At 41.6% G+C, this 16752-nt stretch overlaps 1 protein-coding gene across 2 annotated transcripts in view; it reads left to right on the top strand.

Moving 5' to 3' along the window:
• DDX10 (DEAD-box helicase 10) overlaps positions 1 to 16752 on the top strand; it is a 316478-nt gene that overhangs the window by 43062 nt on the left and 256664 nt on the right. For both annotated transcript variants that reach the window (XM_042855078.2, XM_042855081.2), the window contains exon 11: positions 4019 to 4106. In XM_042855078.2, coding sequence (XP_042711012.2) covers positions 4019 to 4106 — 88 coding nt within the window. The remainder of the gene's footprint in view (positions 1 to 4018; positions 4107 to 16752) is intronic.

The raw sequence follows: 16752 nt of genomic DNA, 5'->3' as shown, positions 1-16752 counted from the left end.
TATAATCTGGAAATAGCTTTTGGCTACACTGCAGCTTTCTGCTACCCAGTTCTGATAAAGCGTGGTACTTAAAATGGTAACTCAATAAAGCTCAGAAGTCCTTGTAAATTAATATGATCTTTATTCTCAAAAGAAGAGCACAGTTACTGATTGCAACAATACTTTACCAGAGAAGAGGTTAGTATATATAACACTGGTCTACAATTTTTGAGAAGTCGTCTGCTTCAGAGATAAAATGTGCTATTTATTATGTATTTTGATGTGCTGAATTCAAATCTGACAATTAAAACAACTGATTGGCTACTGTTTCTAAGATATTTAAGTTTTTACATTTTATGTCTATGTATATTGTGTAGATAGTAGAGTTTTAATCATAAATTGTAAACCTAGATCTTTTCATGTGTTTATGGTTGCTTTACATGATAATATTTCACCTGTCCTGGTTATGTAACACTTCAAAAATCAGCAAAAGGGTTATATAAATAAAATTTATTATGAAACAAAAGGCAAAAAACTATTATGTACATAGTTTAGTCCTATTCAGTGTCTACTCGGCGCTTCTTGGCTTGTCTCTTGTATTCATTAAATGGAGCGTCTCTTGTCACTGTCCAGCAATAGTCTGCAAGCATTGATGGGCTCCATTTGCCCTGATAGCGTTTCTCCATTGTTGCAATGTCCTGGTGAAATCGCTCGCCGTGCTCATCGCTCTCTGCTCTGCAGTTCGGTGGAATAAAATCTAGATGAGAATGCAAAAAATGTCTCTTTAGTGACATGTTGCAACCAAGGCTTTTGTATGCCGTGAGGAGGTTTTCCACCAACAACCTGTAGTTGTCTGCCTTGTTGTTTCCGAGAAAATTTATTGCCACTAACTGGAAGGCTTTCCATGCCGTCTTTTCCTTGCCATGCAGTGCATGGTCAAATGCATCATCTCGAAGAAGTTCACAAATCTGAGGACCAACAAAGACACCTTCCTTTATCTTAGCTTCACTTAACCTTGGAAATTTTCCATGGAGGTACTTGAAAGCTGCTTGTGTTTTGTCAATGGCCTTGACAAAGTTCTTCATCAGACCCAGCTTGATGTGTAAGGGTGGTAACAAAATCTTCCGTGATTCAACAAGTGGTGGATGCTGAACACTTTTTTCCTCCCAGGCTCCAATGACTGCCAGAGTGGCCAATCTTTCTTGATGTAGTGGGAATCTCTTGCACGACTATCCCATTCACAGAGAAAACAGCAGTACTTTTTGTATCCAGTCTGCAGACCAAGCAAGAGAGCAACAACCTTCAAATCGCCACAAGGCTGCCACTGATGTTGGTCATAGTTTATGCACCTCAAAAGTTGTTTCATGTTGTCATAGGTTTCCTTCATATGGACTGCATGACCAACTGGAATTGATAGCAAAACATCGCCATTATGCAGTAAAACAGCTTTAAGACTCGCCTTCGATGAATCAATGAACAGTCTCCTCTCATCTGAATCGTGAACGATGTTGAGGGCTGCCATCACACCATCGATGTTGTTGCAGACTACAAGATCACCTTCCATGAAGAAGAATGGGACAAGATCCTTTTGACGGTCACGAAACATGGAAACCCTAACATCACCTGCCAGGAGATTCCACTGCTGTAGTCTGGAGCCCAACAGCTCTGCCTTACTCTTGGGTAGTTCCAAATCCCTGACAAGGTCATTCAGTTCACCTTGTGTTATGAGGTGTGGTTCAGAGGAGGAGGATGGGAGAAAATGTGGGTCCTGTGACATTGATGGTTCAGGACCAGAAGTTTCATCCTCTTCCTCGTCTGACTCAAGTGAGAATGATTCTGGTGCATCAGGAACCGGCAGTCCTTCTCCGTGGGGTACTGGGCGTATAGCTGATGGAATGTTTGGATAATGCACAGTCCACTTTTTCTTCTTTGACACACCTTTCCCAACTGGAGGCACCATGCAGAAGTAACAATTGCTGGTATGATCTGTTGGCTCTCTCCAAATCATTGGCACTGCAAAAGGCATAGATTTCCTTTTCCTGTTCAACCACTGGCCAAGATTTGTTGCACAAGTGTTGCAGCATATGTGTGGGGCCCACCTCTTGTCCTGATTTCCAATTTTGCAGCCAAAATAAAGGTGATAGGCTTTCTTAACCGTAGTGGTTATACTGCGCTTTTGTGATGCAAAAGTCACTTCGCCACAAACATAGCAGAAGTTATCTGCACTGTTCACACAAGTACGAGGCATCTCTGCTCACTTTGGCTAAACAAAAATGTGTCCCTTTGCAAAATCAAACACTGACAAATAAGAGAGCACGACACTGTATAATTTCTAGAGCTGATATAGGGCAATTTGTTCAGCAGAGTGATGTAAGCTTCGTTATGATTGCATCATCCATGACTTCTAGGAATAACATGATGCAATTGATATCATGTATGACGCAATACCAGCTTCAGATTGCATCATTCATTGTTTTGCCTAAAAAGCAAGTACTGTCCAAACCCAGTCATAGATTTATACATAGATCCAGTCAAAGATGTATTTTAGTCATTTCTGGTTTAAATTGAGATCCCTTCCCTTTATAACTCACTTATCCTCTGCCATTCCCAAGTCAAGGGTCGTATATACTGACCCAATAGCATATCTTGAAAACTAGAGCCAATCAACAATTTTAAGCATCATTTTTGTTCTCAGTGACCCAGAATTAGTAAAGTTTGACTACATTTATTTCAGAAGCATTTTGGCTGTAGAACACTGTAATTTCTTGCACAGGATTTTTATCAAAGCTTTGTTGCCCAGACAGACTTAATCACTATACGGAGAATGTCTGATTCTTGATAGCAGGGTTCTCGGAGGAGGGCCTATCATTTATTGTACAGTGCTGCGTAAACAGATGGCATACAGTAATGTCATCTGGATCTAGAACCTCTTGAGTGAAATAGTGACGTTTGTCAAAAGACCGTTTTCCCCTACTAATTGAAGCATATCTAACTGTGCTATTCAGGAGCCTGGGAGGTACAGATGCCTGGGACTAGAAGGTGGGGAATAGAGGTAGATGGAAAAGGAACGCAATGCAAAGACTAAATGATCAAACTATTAATAGCTTGAATGAAAACAGAAAAGTAAAGCAGTTTGTTAGGTGGCCGACACACACGTCACTAGGTATAATGGAGGCTGCTGTAACAAAGCAGTTGTGGCTTATCTCATTAAGTTCAGATCTTGGGATACTTTTATGTCACATAATCTCAATATTCTTTAGTTTTGCCCATCTATAAAATGTATATAATAGAGCAGGGGTAGGCAACCTGTGGCACGCAAGCTTTTTCTTCGGTGGCACTCACTCTGCCTGGGTCCTGGCCACCGGTCCGGGGGGCTCTGCATTTTAATTTAATTTTAAATGAAGCTTCTTAAACATTTTAAAAACCTTATTTACTTTACATACAACAATAGTTTAGTTATATATTATAGACTTATAGAAAGAGACCTTCTAAAAACATTAAAATTTATTACTAGCTCGCGAAAACTTAAATTAGAGTGAATAAATGAAGACTCGGCACACCACTTCTGAAAGGTTGCTGACCCCTGTAATAGAGAAAAACTTTACTGGTATCTCTCAGGGGTATTGGGTCTTATTTAAGCTTTGAAAAATGCTATGAGATCTTCTTGTGAAGGGTGCTGTCTTGGAATAAAATATTAGTACAATACATTACATTTCCTTCTCTGGTTCTGAGTTCATTCTCTACATTTTATAAATTGAAGAAGTGTTTTAATATTAATTTTGGCTTTACCTTTTAAAAAAAACCTTTTTCCTCTCAACAATCTGTTCTCTGGATCAAGGGTCCAAGTTCCTGTTTGCCTTGCCTGCATTATTCATTTAAGGAGATTGATCTTCATGATTTTAGCGAAACCTTGTTCACAGTAGCGATAGCTTTATGCATTTTAAAATAATACAGATGGAATGAAAATGTACTCCTGGGAACTTAATATGGGCTTCTTAATACATTTTCTAAAGGTAAAATAATTTTCCTTTTTTATTAGAATCAACCCTGAAAAGCTTGTAGATGTCCAAAAGAAGATGCAGGCTTTTTTAGCTCAAGATCAAGAGTTAAAGGAGAGGGCTCAAAGGGTAAGTTGTCTATAACACAGCCCTGTGAAGGCATGTTTGTTAAATAGAACTACTGTTACAATAACTGCCTTGCCAACTGTTGCTAAGGCAAATGTACTTGGAACTGCTAAATATGATCATTTTTAAATCTAAAAAATTAGACACCATTGGGAAATAATGATCTTGTTTTAGGAGTTGTGACAAGTATTTTAATCTTCTCTTTGTCATCCTCTTTTCCACAGTGGAGATGGGATTACATACATTCTTCTTTAATTAACTGACAATTCTTTTGATTGAAGGACCATAGACATATTTCTAGTTCTTTCTGCTATGGCTTTTCTTCCGGGAGCTGATATAGAGCATGTTAAAAATACTAATTGGTTATCAAAGTTTAAAAAAAAAAAAGACCTTGCTGAAACTGGCAAATATGACTGCTGATCTGAAATAATTTGCCCAGAAAATTTAGTCTTCAAATCTGTGTAATTTTGAAAAATACAAAAGTAACTTTATACCTCAAATGCCCACATTTTTAATCAAGGTTTTCATTGTCGCACCTCCTGGATGTACAGGGTAATCCATCCCTTAAGTGATGGAAAATCCATATGTCGTGGCTATAAGGAGGACTGTGCCTTCGACCCCTTTAGTCCATCTGTCTTAGGTATCTAAGGGACCCCTATCACCATAGCATCTGAGTATCTTGCAGTTTTTATGTACTTATCCTCTCATCACTCTGAGGCCGAGAAGTATTATCGCTACCATTTTACAGGTAGGGAACTGAGGTACAGAGAGACTGTGACTTGCCCAGGGTTGCACAGATTGTTTGTGATGGAATTGGGAGTTGAACCTAGGTCTCCCTTGGACCATTGGATTCCTTAGGAGACAGGCCTGGCTTCCTGCATTTCATTCTGGGTAGGACCATGCACTTCAACCGTGCTCAGATGGGATTTCTGGGCTGCAGCCAGGCCTGCCAATGTGGAGGGAGGGGCAATTGCCCCAGGGCCTGGGCGATTTAAAAGGGCCCTGGGGCCTGGCCACTGCCAGCAGCTCAGTGGGGCTAAGTCATGCTTCCTGTCCACCCTCGCTCCGCATTGCTCCCAGAAGCGGCTGGCATGTTCCTGTGGCCCCTGGGGACGGGGTCTCCGTGCGCTGCCCCCACCCTGAGAGCTGACTCCGCAGCTCCAAGTGAGTTCTTAATGAGTTGGGGGGAAAAGTATTAATTTGGATATATAGGCAAGGATTAGGACAGGAACCTAATAGTCAGGATAGGGCTGTTGGAGGAAGTAATTTGTCTTACCACCCTTTTACTTACCCCACATCCTAATTGCCCTCCTCCATCCACTCCCTCAGAAACTCTGATGGAGCATAGAACCCCCTAAAATCTCTGTCTTGCTTTGTTACACATGCACACCAAAAACAAACAAGCGAACAAAACCCAAACCTGTTAAATGTTGTTAAGATTGCAAAGTCAAGAACTCAAAGTTAGGAAATGCCAGAATTAAGAGTGCCCATGCAACCTTAATTTTGCCCCCTTTTATGTATGAATTATGATAGTCTTTTATTTCATGTATCAGAGGGGTAGCCGTGTTAGTCTGAATCTGTAAAAAGCAACAGAGGGTCCTGTGGCACCTTTAAGACTAACAGAAGTATTGGGAGCATAAGCTTCTGAAGAAGTGAGGTTCTTACCCACGAAAGCTTATGCTCCCAATACTTCTGTTAGTCTTAAAGGTGCCACAGGACCCTCTGTTGCTTTTTATTTCATGATCACACATTATTTTTTCCATAGAATGGACATGCTGTGGGGATGAATCAGGTTGTGTAGTGAAGGAGGCTGCTGTCTGCAGGACTCCTGCCTCATTTGTTGCAGAAGTTGGAAGGTGTGTGATGAATGAGGCAGGGGACTGCAGGAAGAGAAAGTATGGAGTCATGGCAGAGGCAGTTGAATGCTTTCCTGGGGAATTGGATTCTGGCCCTGCCACTACCACAGCCTTTCTTTGTGATGCTGAGCAAGTCACTTAAACCAAACTTTTTACAGGTGCTCACTAATTGTATTCCTCATTTTCTGTGTACCTGACTTGAGATTCTTGGTCTAATTCGCAGAAGTGCTGAGCACTCGCAGCTGCAACTGAAATCAGTGGGAGCTCTGCTGGAATATATAAAGTGCTATATAATGCTAAGTACGCTGTAAATTCAGGTCCTAGGTGTCTCAAATTGGCAACCCAAACCAGTGGAAACTTTAGACCTTAGCGTCTAAAGTTTCCACTGCCACAGTTCCCCATCTGTAAAATGGGGATAATACCACCCTCCCACTTCACAGGGGTGTTATGAAAATAAATTTGTTAATGTTTGTGAAACACTTAGATTCTATAGTGAGGAGTGCCACAGAAAAGCCCATGAAGAAATTAATAGTTCTGTCTTCAGACCAAGGTTTGAATAGTGAATAAGGCATGGAGCCACACAGTAAACAATGAGGAGGACACACAATATTGGATAGCTACTCCTTAAGTGAGTACCATCCATCCTGTGCTCTGAATGAGACAGGGTCCATGTGATCATATAATTAACAATGATATCATAACGCATGCACACAAGAAAAAACAAATTCTGTTATGTGGCATCATATTGACATCTACTTTAGATCATCAGCAGGGTTGGAACTTCAGTTACACCATGCAGACCTCTGCCACTTGAGCTAACAGAGTAATTCATAGTAGTAGTAGGTTGTAATCCTCTATGTACAAGCCATTAGAGGGGGATGAGACACTTTGTCAATGGGTTTCAAAGGTGTTTGTGCACATCAGAGGAATGGTGAGACTCAGGAATCTTGTGTTCGATTCTGGGCTGGGGAAGGGAGTGTTCTCTAGTGGGCACAGACTCTTAACCCTCCCCCCACTCCACGCGTGACCCCTTCTGCTCTCTTCCCTCTAGTTTGTCCCTGTACCAATCCTGTCTCTCCCCCACTCCGGCCCCTTGTTTTAGTCCCAGTCTGTGCTCTTCAGGTTTCTCACCCCCTCCTGGCTCCTCCCCTGATCTACCTCTCTCTGCCCTGTCCAATGGATGGACATTAGTGGGAGTTTTGCTTGAGTAACAACAATGAGGTCAGGTCCTTAGTTAGTTAAATGACCATTGATGACTATTGAATGTTTATTTTTAAAAGTAATTTTGTTTATGAAAGGTGCCAGATTGATGGCTCTGGACTGAAATCCTAAGACATTCAGCTGTAACATGAGAACGGCAGTGCAAGTTTCCCCTTGTTTCCTCCTTGGCAAAGCATTCTTTAGACCAAAATACCTGGTGGCATATCATGATCATCTGCAACTGTAACTCTGTTTTACGGTTAGATAAATTTACATAGGACATGATGGAACAGCTGGCTAGGAAGGGGTGAGAGCAGTAACAAATGAATGTTCTTTGGCTTAGGTTGACAAAACTAATAAACCATTTCCCTTTCAATTGCTTCTTCTGCATTGGCTCTTTAAGATTTGTGGGTTTTATTTTTTTTAAAGGGGGATCAATTTAAATGAGGTTAGTTGAAACAGTCTTAACATTTCCAAGGTCAAACAAGGGCTTTTCTTTCAGGCTGATGGATCTAATGTTAAAGCTACCCTGAAAATCCAATTTCTGTTACAGTTTTTATAATAGAGTTTAATACAAATGTAAAATCAAAGTATACTCTCTTACAGATGAATATGTGTATGGGGTCAGTATACAAAATTCTTAACTTATGGAAAAAAGATGCATCAGGCATGGGCTCTTCCTTTACACAGGATGTGTGTGTACGAGCCTAGTTGTTCCTGCTCTTTAGAGCAATGACTGTATCACAGCTGATATCTTAACCTCGGAATCATACCCAGAATGCTGGTTTTATCAAGGGCATGTGTTACAGGTCTGTCTGGCCTGTCTGGTTTTTTTGATCAGGCAGATTGTTGAAACTTACAAGCATTAAATTATCTGCCTGTATGCCAGAATGAATCATGCAGGCAGGGGGTGGGTGGGTGTGGTGTGGTGTGCGTACTCAGGTGAATTCATAGTATAATGATGGTCGTGGCCTCCCAGCTGAAGGATATGTGGGTTCTTAGTGTTGAGCTCCTCATCATGGCTGAGTTTAAAAATCCTTTTGGGGAGACATTGATTGGTGAAGAGGTTTACAGTGTAGATTAATGACAGCTAATCAGATTCAGATTACTGTAGCCCTTCAAACAATTTAGCATGTTAAACATTCATATTAGAATGAAAATAACATGTTGGTTGTTGGATGATTTAAGGAGTTGATGGTTCATTTGGAAGGAGATGAGTGGGCATGAAGGGCAAGGAACGAAATTTTCAAAAATCACACCGGCTCTGCAGCTTCCTGTTGAAAATGGAAGGTTAATTTTGGAGAGTGGTACATATGGGCCCTGCCAGAGAGGGGTGAATTAATGATTCTTGAAGGAAAATATAAGGCAGATACATTCACTGCTTCCTCTAGTTTGATAGGGAAGGCTTAGATGTTGAACTGGTATATATCCGTCACTTCCTCATCAGTTCTTGGAGGGACTAGCAAGAAGTTATAATAGTATAGTCCATTAAAACTTCATATTCAGTCAAGTTTTATTGCTCCAATTTTTGCTGTAGCAGACCAATAAAAAAAGCACATTGTTGTGTATGTGTATTTTGTATATTGAAAACTACAATGTGAGAAAGATATAACTAAATCAAAATTGTGGCTAATTTTATATTGGCGCAATAGAACCCCAATCCTGATTTGGGGAGGGTAGATGCTACTATAATAGAAATATTCATATAATCCAGCTTTGACATTTGGTGTTAATTCTCCATAATGGTGCAAACTTTGAATTCATCCAATAATATTTTTATGGCTGAAAGCAATACCAAAAAAGTGGAAATGTCAGCCAGCATTATCCACTCGTTCCTGCTAAAACAGCGGGAGCAGCTAATTAAAGGTTCAGGCTGACATATTTTTTCCCCTTTTGGCTGTCCAATGTGGGTGCAGATGGGCTTCGAAACCTAAGAGGAATCACTTTTAATTTTAAAATGGTGACAGCAGTTTGTGTGTGTTTGAAAACACATCTTTCAGAGGGATGATGGATTTGTGCTTAAGGCACCAAAATCAGATCTGAGTTCAGTTTATGGCCTTGTTACATATTTCATGTAATAGCTTGGGGAAATCATTTAATCTTTCTGTGCCTCATCCGGTAAAATGGGGATGACACGTCTCTCCCACCCTTTTTGTCACTTTTCTGTTTACCCTTGGGGCAGGTACTGTCTATTACTAGGTGTATCTGCAATGCCTAGTTCCATAGCAATTTATCTCAGTTGGGTCCTCTAGGAGCTACTGTGATGTTAATTGGCCAAGCCTTTGTAGCCTTACACTCAAGCTTGGTGACATTTCTGTATTTGGCTGTAATGCAATAACTTTTGAAGGTTGAATTCAGTCTAGAATTTCAGAGCATGTTCTATCCATCAGAGGGTAAGAACCCTATTGATTTGGTGAAGATCTGAAAACCAGAAGGGGGAAAGGGGGACAAATTGGGCCTAGGGCATTTGGTTAGTACTGCTAGTAGCTTCACCCACAGTTGGTTGCTTCTGTAGTGTATTGTCCACTCCAGGGGCTGCTTGCATTCCTCTATTTGCCCCCAGGAACTCCCTATGTGCCACCATCTCATCCCCCTGTACTTCGGGGTCTTGCTGCAGGCTGCTCAACCTCACCCTCATAACAAGGGCTCTGTCCCTCATGCCCCTCCCCCCCATAGTAGGGTCCCCCATTTTTTCATATACCAGAGTCTGTGTGTGTCCCTCAGCATGCCCAGGGGCTGTGTTCCTCAGATCACACTAGGTCCTCTTTCTTTCCCCCTTATTCTTTCCCATACCCATTGATTGGATGTGGCATTCAGAGGTTAACATATTGCATCCAAAGAGAGAAATGCCATTAAGTTGAGCATATGTCCTCAAAATTCCGCCAAAAGGCAAACTGAAATTCAAAAATTCTGTTGTGGAAACAAATTGACCCTTACATGGATCATAAGAAGAACATCAACTGCTTGAACTTAACCTACTATTGCTACCAGTTACTCCTTATCATCAATAGTAGGAGGAGAAGACACACACTTTGCCACTAGATTTCACAACTTTGCTAGAAAGAGGAATGTTGAGGCTTGGGAATCCTAGGTTCTCTAGTGGTTACAGAGTCTCTTGCTTGTCCCCTTCTATCACTATCTCCTAGCATGTGTCCCTTACAATCTGTCTTCCCCTGCCCCGCAGCTTCTTTTGGCTGCATCTCTCTGCTCCTCCTCCCTGTGCATTCCAGTCAAGATGCTTTCTGCTTCTCCTGCTACCTGAGTGCCACCAGAATGGGCACATGGAGAACACACGAGTCTCCCTGCTCTTGTTTCCTGTGCCTGGCATCACAATGGATCCTGGCAACTGAGAGGAGCAATTGTAGGGAGAATCCTGCTCGGTCCCTGCTACTCTGGGACAGAGCATGCACAGTACAGTTGGACTCCTTAGAGAATTTAGCTGCCAAACTCTAACAGCAGTCTACTGATCGTGTGAACAGTGATTTTGGAGGCTCATAGCGTGGCCAGATTTGGATGGATGTTTATGGGGATGCCAAAAGGCACATCCCTGTCAGCAGGGCAAAAACACTGCCAAATTTCAAATCCCTGCTCCAGAGCCTGGAAGTGCTCAAGCTTGTCAGTGAAATGGTTATAATATTTTAATATGGGCAAAACTGCGTATTTTCCCCATACTTAATTTTTAGCAAAAGTTCTGTTTTTGCTGAAAATTAAAAAATACTAGAAGGGTGCGGAGACCTGTCATGGGAAATCTCAGCCTGAAAATGTATAGTTTGGGAAAATAAATGAGTGATTGAAAATGGAGCCCTATAATAGGAAGTTTTGTGCTACTTTGACTCTAGGCATACCTACAAGTAATACCAATAACAAAAATTAGCATTAAAGTGACCTGCCAATGGAAAACATGAGTTTGAGTGTTTTGCTGCTTTCAGATGTAAAAATTTCTCTTGCTTCCTCATTTTCCCTTAGAAAAATAATTATGTATTTATGTTATAGGAGTACCTAGAGGCCCCGGTAGGGATCAGGACTGATTGATTGGTTTTGTTGGATGATCTCTTGGGGTTCACAAGGGTATGGAAAACATTCTTACCCTCTAACTGAAAGGTCAGAAATATTGAATCATTAACAGAAATGATTTCTCCCAAGTGTGTTGGTTTTAAACAGTCAGAATAAAAATCATTTCTCATCTCAGTTAGGTTTCTGTTTATTTGTTCTGGTTTTCTAGTAGCCCCTAGAGTCGTCTAGGTCAGGTTTTGTTGTAAATCAAAACCATCCAGGCCTCCTTTTGTAGAGCAGCAGCACAAGAGCCAGCAAACAGAGTTGAAAACAGGGGAGTTTGAATGGAGATCTGTTGGAGAAGGGAGGCAAACCCGTGTTCGTTAGCAGTGAGTGAGTTTGTTTGCTTGCTGGTTTGTTTTAGTTTACGAAGTTTGATGGTGGGCAGTGTGTTGTGAGAGAAACAGAGCCTTTGATCACAGCTGAACCTTGACTGGGAGCTTCCCTCATCAGCAGACCTATAAAGGCAGCCAACCGGCCAGCCAATGGCATAGGAGCCAGGAAACATAGGTGAAAACAGGGAGTTTGAGTGGGAGTTTGTAAGGGGAGTTTGGTGTTTGTATGTGTGTTTTGGTTTTTCTTTCTTGACAGGAGCTTAGGAGGGAAGGCTATGACAGCTATGCTGACAGCAGTGGTAGTGACCTGAGAAGCTACAGTGAAGATGACTGGATGTGGAAGCTGTGGTGATGTACATTATCCTGAAGAGGGTACCTGAAAGTTGCTTTGTTTGAAGTGCTGCTTGATATATCGGATGGAAGAGAAGATCTGAGGTTTGGAGATGCAGACAGAAACTGTGGTGAGGTTTCGAAGGGGATTTGAGCAGGTGATGGAGGGAAGGAGAGACGAGGCTCAAGACTTGCAGATGCATGCTGTACTAGAGAACTGTGAGGGTAGACTGTTGGATGAAGAAAGTGGCCAGTGGAAGCAAGTGACTATGAGAACAAGGCAGAGGAAAAGACCAGCTTGTGAAGGGGGAGAGAGCTGAGGAACATGTTTGCTGAGTTGGTAAATGAAGGTCGAATAATTGTACCAACACCAGGAAGAGTCAGGTCTATGTGATTGGGGACTCCCTACTAAGAAGAACAGAAAGGCCTGTCACCAGAGCTGATCTGGAGAACAGAAAGGTGTGCTGTCTGGTGGGAGCTAAGATACTGGAGGCTGAAGAGGATCCTAGTGGGAGTAGGAAAGAGTCCACTAACCGGCCTTCATGTGGGAACAAATGATACGGCTAGATTCTCGATGAGGTGCATCGAGGAAGACTACGCCAGGCTGGGGAAGATCCTTAAAGAAATGGAGGCTAAGGTGATCTGTGGAAGTCTACCTGTCTGGAGGAGAGCAAAGGCAGGACAAGGTTATGATGATCAACAGGTGGCTCAAGCAGTGGAGTTATAAGAAGGGCTTTGGCATATTTGACCACTAGCAGACATTCACAGAGGACTGTTCTCATGGGATGGATTCCACCTAGATTAGGGAAGTAAATAGACTTCTGGGAAGGAGGTTGGCACAACCAATTGATTAAAAGAGCTTTAAACTAGGAATTTGGGGGAGATGGTGGCGAGAGCTCATGTAATCTCCACACCTGATTCTAATATTGAGTGGGAGGAAAATCAAGTAAAAGAGGATACACCAATGGAGAAAGGAACAATAGAGTGTAGGAGAATGGACAACAAGAGGAAAGAGAATGACAGTCACTGTCAGGTAGGTGATACATACTGGTAGTAAAAAGTTTGTACCTAATCGGGTGGGGATTCTGGGTGAAGACAAGCAGAAACAGCTAAGATGTCTGTACAAAAGTGCAAGGAGCCTGGGTAACAAAATGGAGGAACTAGAACTACTGGTGCAGGAAGTTAAACCAGTTATTATAGGGGTAATGAAAACATGGCGGAATAGTAATTATGATTGGAATACAGGTATAGAAGGGTATGTGCTGTTCAGAAAAGAAAGGTAAAGGTGGAGGAGTAGCATTGTATATTAAAGATGAGATACACTGTAAAATTAGAAGTGATGCAATGGATAAACTGGAATCTGTTTGGGTCAAAATCACTTTGGGGAAGAAAGATAAGAGGCTCCTCTGGGATAGTGCTTGGGGTCTGCTACAGAGCCCCAGGATCCAATTTGGATATGGACAGAGATCTGTCTAATATACTACTGAGAATTGAGTGATTATGGGAGATTTTTATTTCCCAGATATAGATTGGCGCACAAGTGCTGTTGATAATTGTAGGGCCCACATATTTCTGGATGTGATAGCCGACAGATTTTTTCACTAAATAACAGAGGGGTAGCCGCGTTAGTCTGAATCTGTAAAAAGCAACAGAGGGTCCTGTGGCACCTTTAAGACTAACAGAAGTATTGGAGCATAAGCTTCACTTGCGTCTGATGAAGTGGGCATTCACCCACGAAAGCTTATGCTTCAATACTTCTGTTAGTCTTAAAGGTGCCACAGGACCCTCTGTTGCTTTTCACTAAATAGTCACTGAACCAACAAGGGGTGATGCCATTTTAGATTTGTAATGGTAATTAGTGAAGACCTCATAGAAGAACTGGTTGTAGAGGATAACTTTGGTTGGAGTGATCATGGGTCAATTCCATTTAAACTCCAATGGAAGGATAAACAAAAATAGATCTGCAAGTAGGGTCCTTGATTTCAAAACTACAAACTTTAATAAATTAAGGGAATTGGTTATGGAAGTGGGTAGACTGAATAACTCAAGGATCTGAATGTGGAGGAGGCGTCTTGGGATTAATTTCTTTAACTTTGACTTTAAGTATCTGAAGCCTTCATCCCAAGCAAGGGGAAAAATTCGTAGGGAAAGCTTGCAGAGCAAGCTGGATGAACAAGTATCTCAAACAGGTTATTCAGAGAAGGAAGAAAGCCTACAAGAAATGGAAGAACTAATGGCTCAGCAAGCAAAACTACCTCATCGAGGTCAGAAAGTGTATGGAAAAAGTGAAAAAAGCCAAGCAGAGTTGGACCTTGCAAAGGAAATTAAAACAAATAATGAAAGGTTCTTTAGCCACATAAATAAAGAAAACAAGGAAAGAAGAAACACTGAGGAGATTAAAAATAATCTAGGTATGGTCCAATACCTAAATGAATACTTTGCCTCAGTTTTTTATAAGAGTAATGAGGAGAGTGGGGGCAGTGGCCGGGTGGCTAATGGGAACAAGGATATGGAAGAAGAAATTACCACATCCAAAGTGGAAGCCAAACACAAACAGTTTACTGGGACCAAATCAGGCGGCCTGGATAATCTCCATCCAAGAATATTTACAGAACTGGCGCATGAAATTGCAAGTCCAATAGCAAGAATAGGTAATGAATCCATAAACTTGGGGGGTTGTACTCTGACTGGAGAATTGAAAACATAATACCTATATTTAAGAAAGGAAAAAAACAGTGATCTGGGAAACTACAGGCCTCTTAGTTTGACCTGAGTTCTATGCATGTTCTTAGAACAAATTTTGGGGAAAAAAAAAAAGTTAAAGACATGGAGGTAAACAGTAATTGGGATAAAATACAGCATGGTTTTATAGAAGTTTTATATTGTGCCAGACCAACCCAATCTTTCTTTGAGAAGATAACCGATTTTCTAGACAAAGGAAGTGCAATAGATCTAGTCTACCTGGATTTTAATAAAGCATTTGATACAATTCGACATGGAAAATTATTACTTAAATCGGAGGACATCAAGATTAATATAAGAATATTAATATAAGAATTAAATTGAGGAACTAGTTTAAGGGGAGACTGCAAAGGTTCATGCTGAAAGGTGAACACAGCCTGGAAAGAGGTTACTGGTGGCATTCCACAAGTATCCGTCTCAGACCAATCTTATTTAACATTTTCATTAATGATCTTGACACAGAGTGTGAGTGCTATTATAATTTGTGGATGACACAAAGTTGGGAGGTATTGCCAAAGTTGGGAGGACCAGAATTTCATATAAGAAGATATGGATGACCTTGAAAACTGGAGTAATGGAAATGAGATGAAATTTAATAGTACAAAGTTGTGCACTTGGGAACTAACAAGAATTTTTGCTCTGAATTGAGGACTCATCAATTGGAAGTGACAGAGAAATAGAAAGACCTGGGTGTATTGATTAGTCACAGGATCAGCTGCCAGTGTGATGTGGCCATGAAAAAGGCTAATGCAACCCTAAGATGCATCAGGTGGGGTATTTCCAGTGGAGATATGGAAGTATTATTACCATTATACAAGGTACTGGTAAGACGTCATGTGGAATACTGAGAGGCATTCTGGTCTCCCATGTTTAAGAAAGATGAATTCAAACTGGAACAGGTGCAGAGAGAGGCTACTAAGGTGGTCAGGAGAATGGAGATCCTGCCGTATGAGAGGAGACTCAAAAAGCTTGTTTGTTTAGCCTAACCAAATGAAGGCTGAGGGGAGATATGATTGCTCTCTATAAATATATCAGAGGGATAAATACCAGTGAGGGAGAGGAGTTATTTAAGGTAAGGGCCAATGTTGACACAAAAACAAATGGACATAAACTGGCCATCCACAAGTTTAGCCTTGAAATTAGATGGAGGTTTTGTAACCATCAAAGTAATGAAGCTCTGGAACTGCCTTCCAAGGGGGGCAGTGTGGGTAAAAAACCTAACTGGCATCAGGATTGAGCTTGATACGTTTGTGGAGTGGATGATGTGATCTGATTGCTTACAGTGGCATGTGCTCCATCTGCAGAGAATTCTTTCCCAGATGTCTGATTGGTGGGTCTTGCTCACATACTCAAGATCTGACTGATCACCATATTGGGGGTTCAGAAGGAATTTTCCCACAGTTCAGATTGGCAGAGACAGTGGGTGTTTTTCATCTTCCTCTGCAGAATGGGGAAGAGCTCACTTGCTGGTTTGAACTAGAGTAAAAAGTGGATTCTCTCTAACTTGAAGTCTTGAAATAAAGATTTGAGGACTTCAGTAACTCAGCCAGAGGTTATAGGTCTACTACAGAAGTGGGTTGGTGAGGTTCTGAGGCCTAAGATGTGCAGAAGACCAGACTGGGTGATCATGATGGTCCCTTCTGGCCTTAAAGTCTATGAATCATGAAAAAATGGGCACAAGTCCCTTTTTTTCCCCTTTACATTTGATTTTTACCAAGCAGATGAAAACACACGCTTCACACAGGCCAATGTGGAGAAATGTTCTGCCGTTAAGGGTGAAAGAGTTGGGGAATCTGCTCTTCCCTTTCATAATCTTTAACAAAATGTTAAGAAATAATGCTACTAAGACTGCACTTGATTTACACACGAATAGTTAAGGCTACAATTATATCACAGAAGTCACAGAATCCATGACTTCCAGAGATCTCTGTGACATTTTCCATTTCAGCCCCAAGCTGTCAGCGGCAGGTTCACTCCCCCTCCCTCCCCCCCCAGCAGCTCCCAGCTACTGGGCAGCAGGGGGACCCTGGAGTTCCCAGCAGCTGTCCAGCCCCTATGGGCAGCAGGGGTGACCCCAGAGCCCCAGTAGCTATGGGTGCTGGACCCTCCTTCCTCCTCATTTTGTCATGGATA

Source organism: Chrysemys picta, chromosome 1, assembly GCF_011386835.1.
Source record: "Chrysemys picta bellii isolate R12L10 chromosome 1, ASM1138683v2, whole genome shotgun sequence".
NCBI classification, from domain to species: domain Eukaryota; kingdom Metazoa; phylum Chordata; order Testudines; family Emydidae; genus Chrysemys; species Chrysemys picta.
The sequence above is the reverse complement of the archived record's forward strand: the minus strand, read 5'-3'. Positions and strand labels throughout refer to the sequence as shown.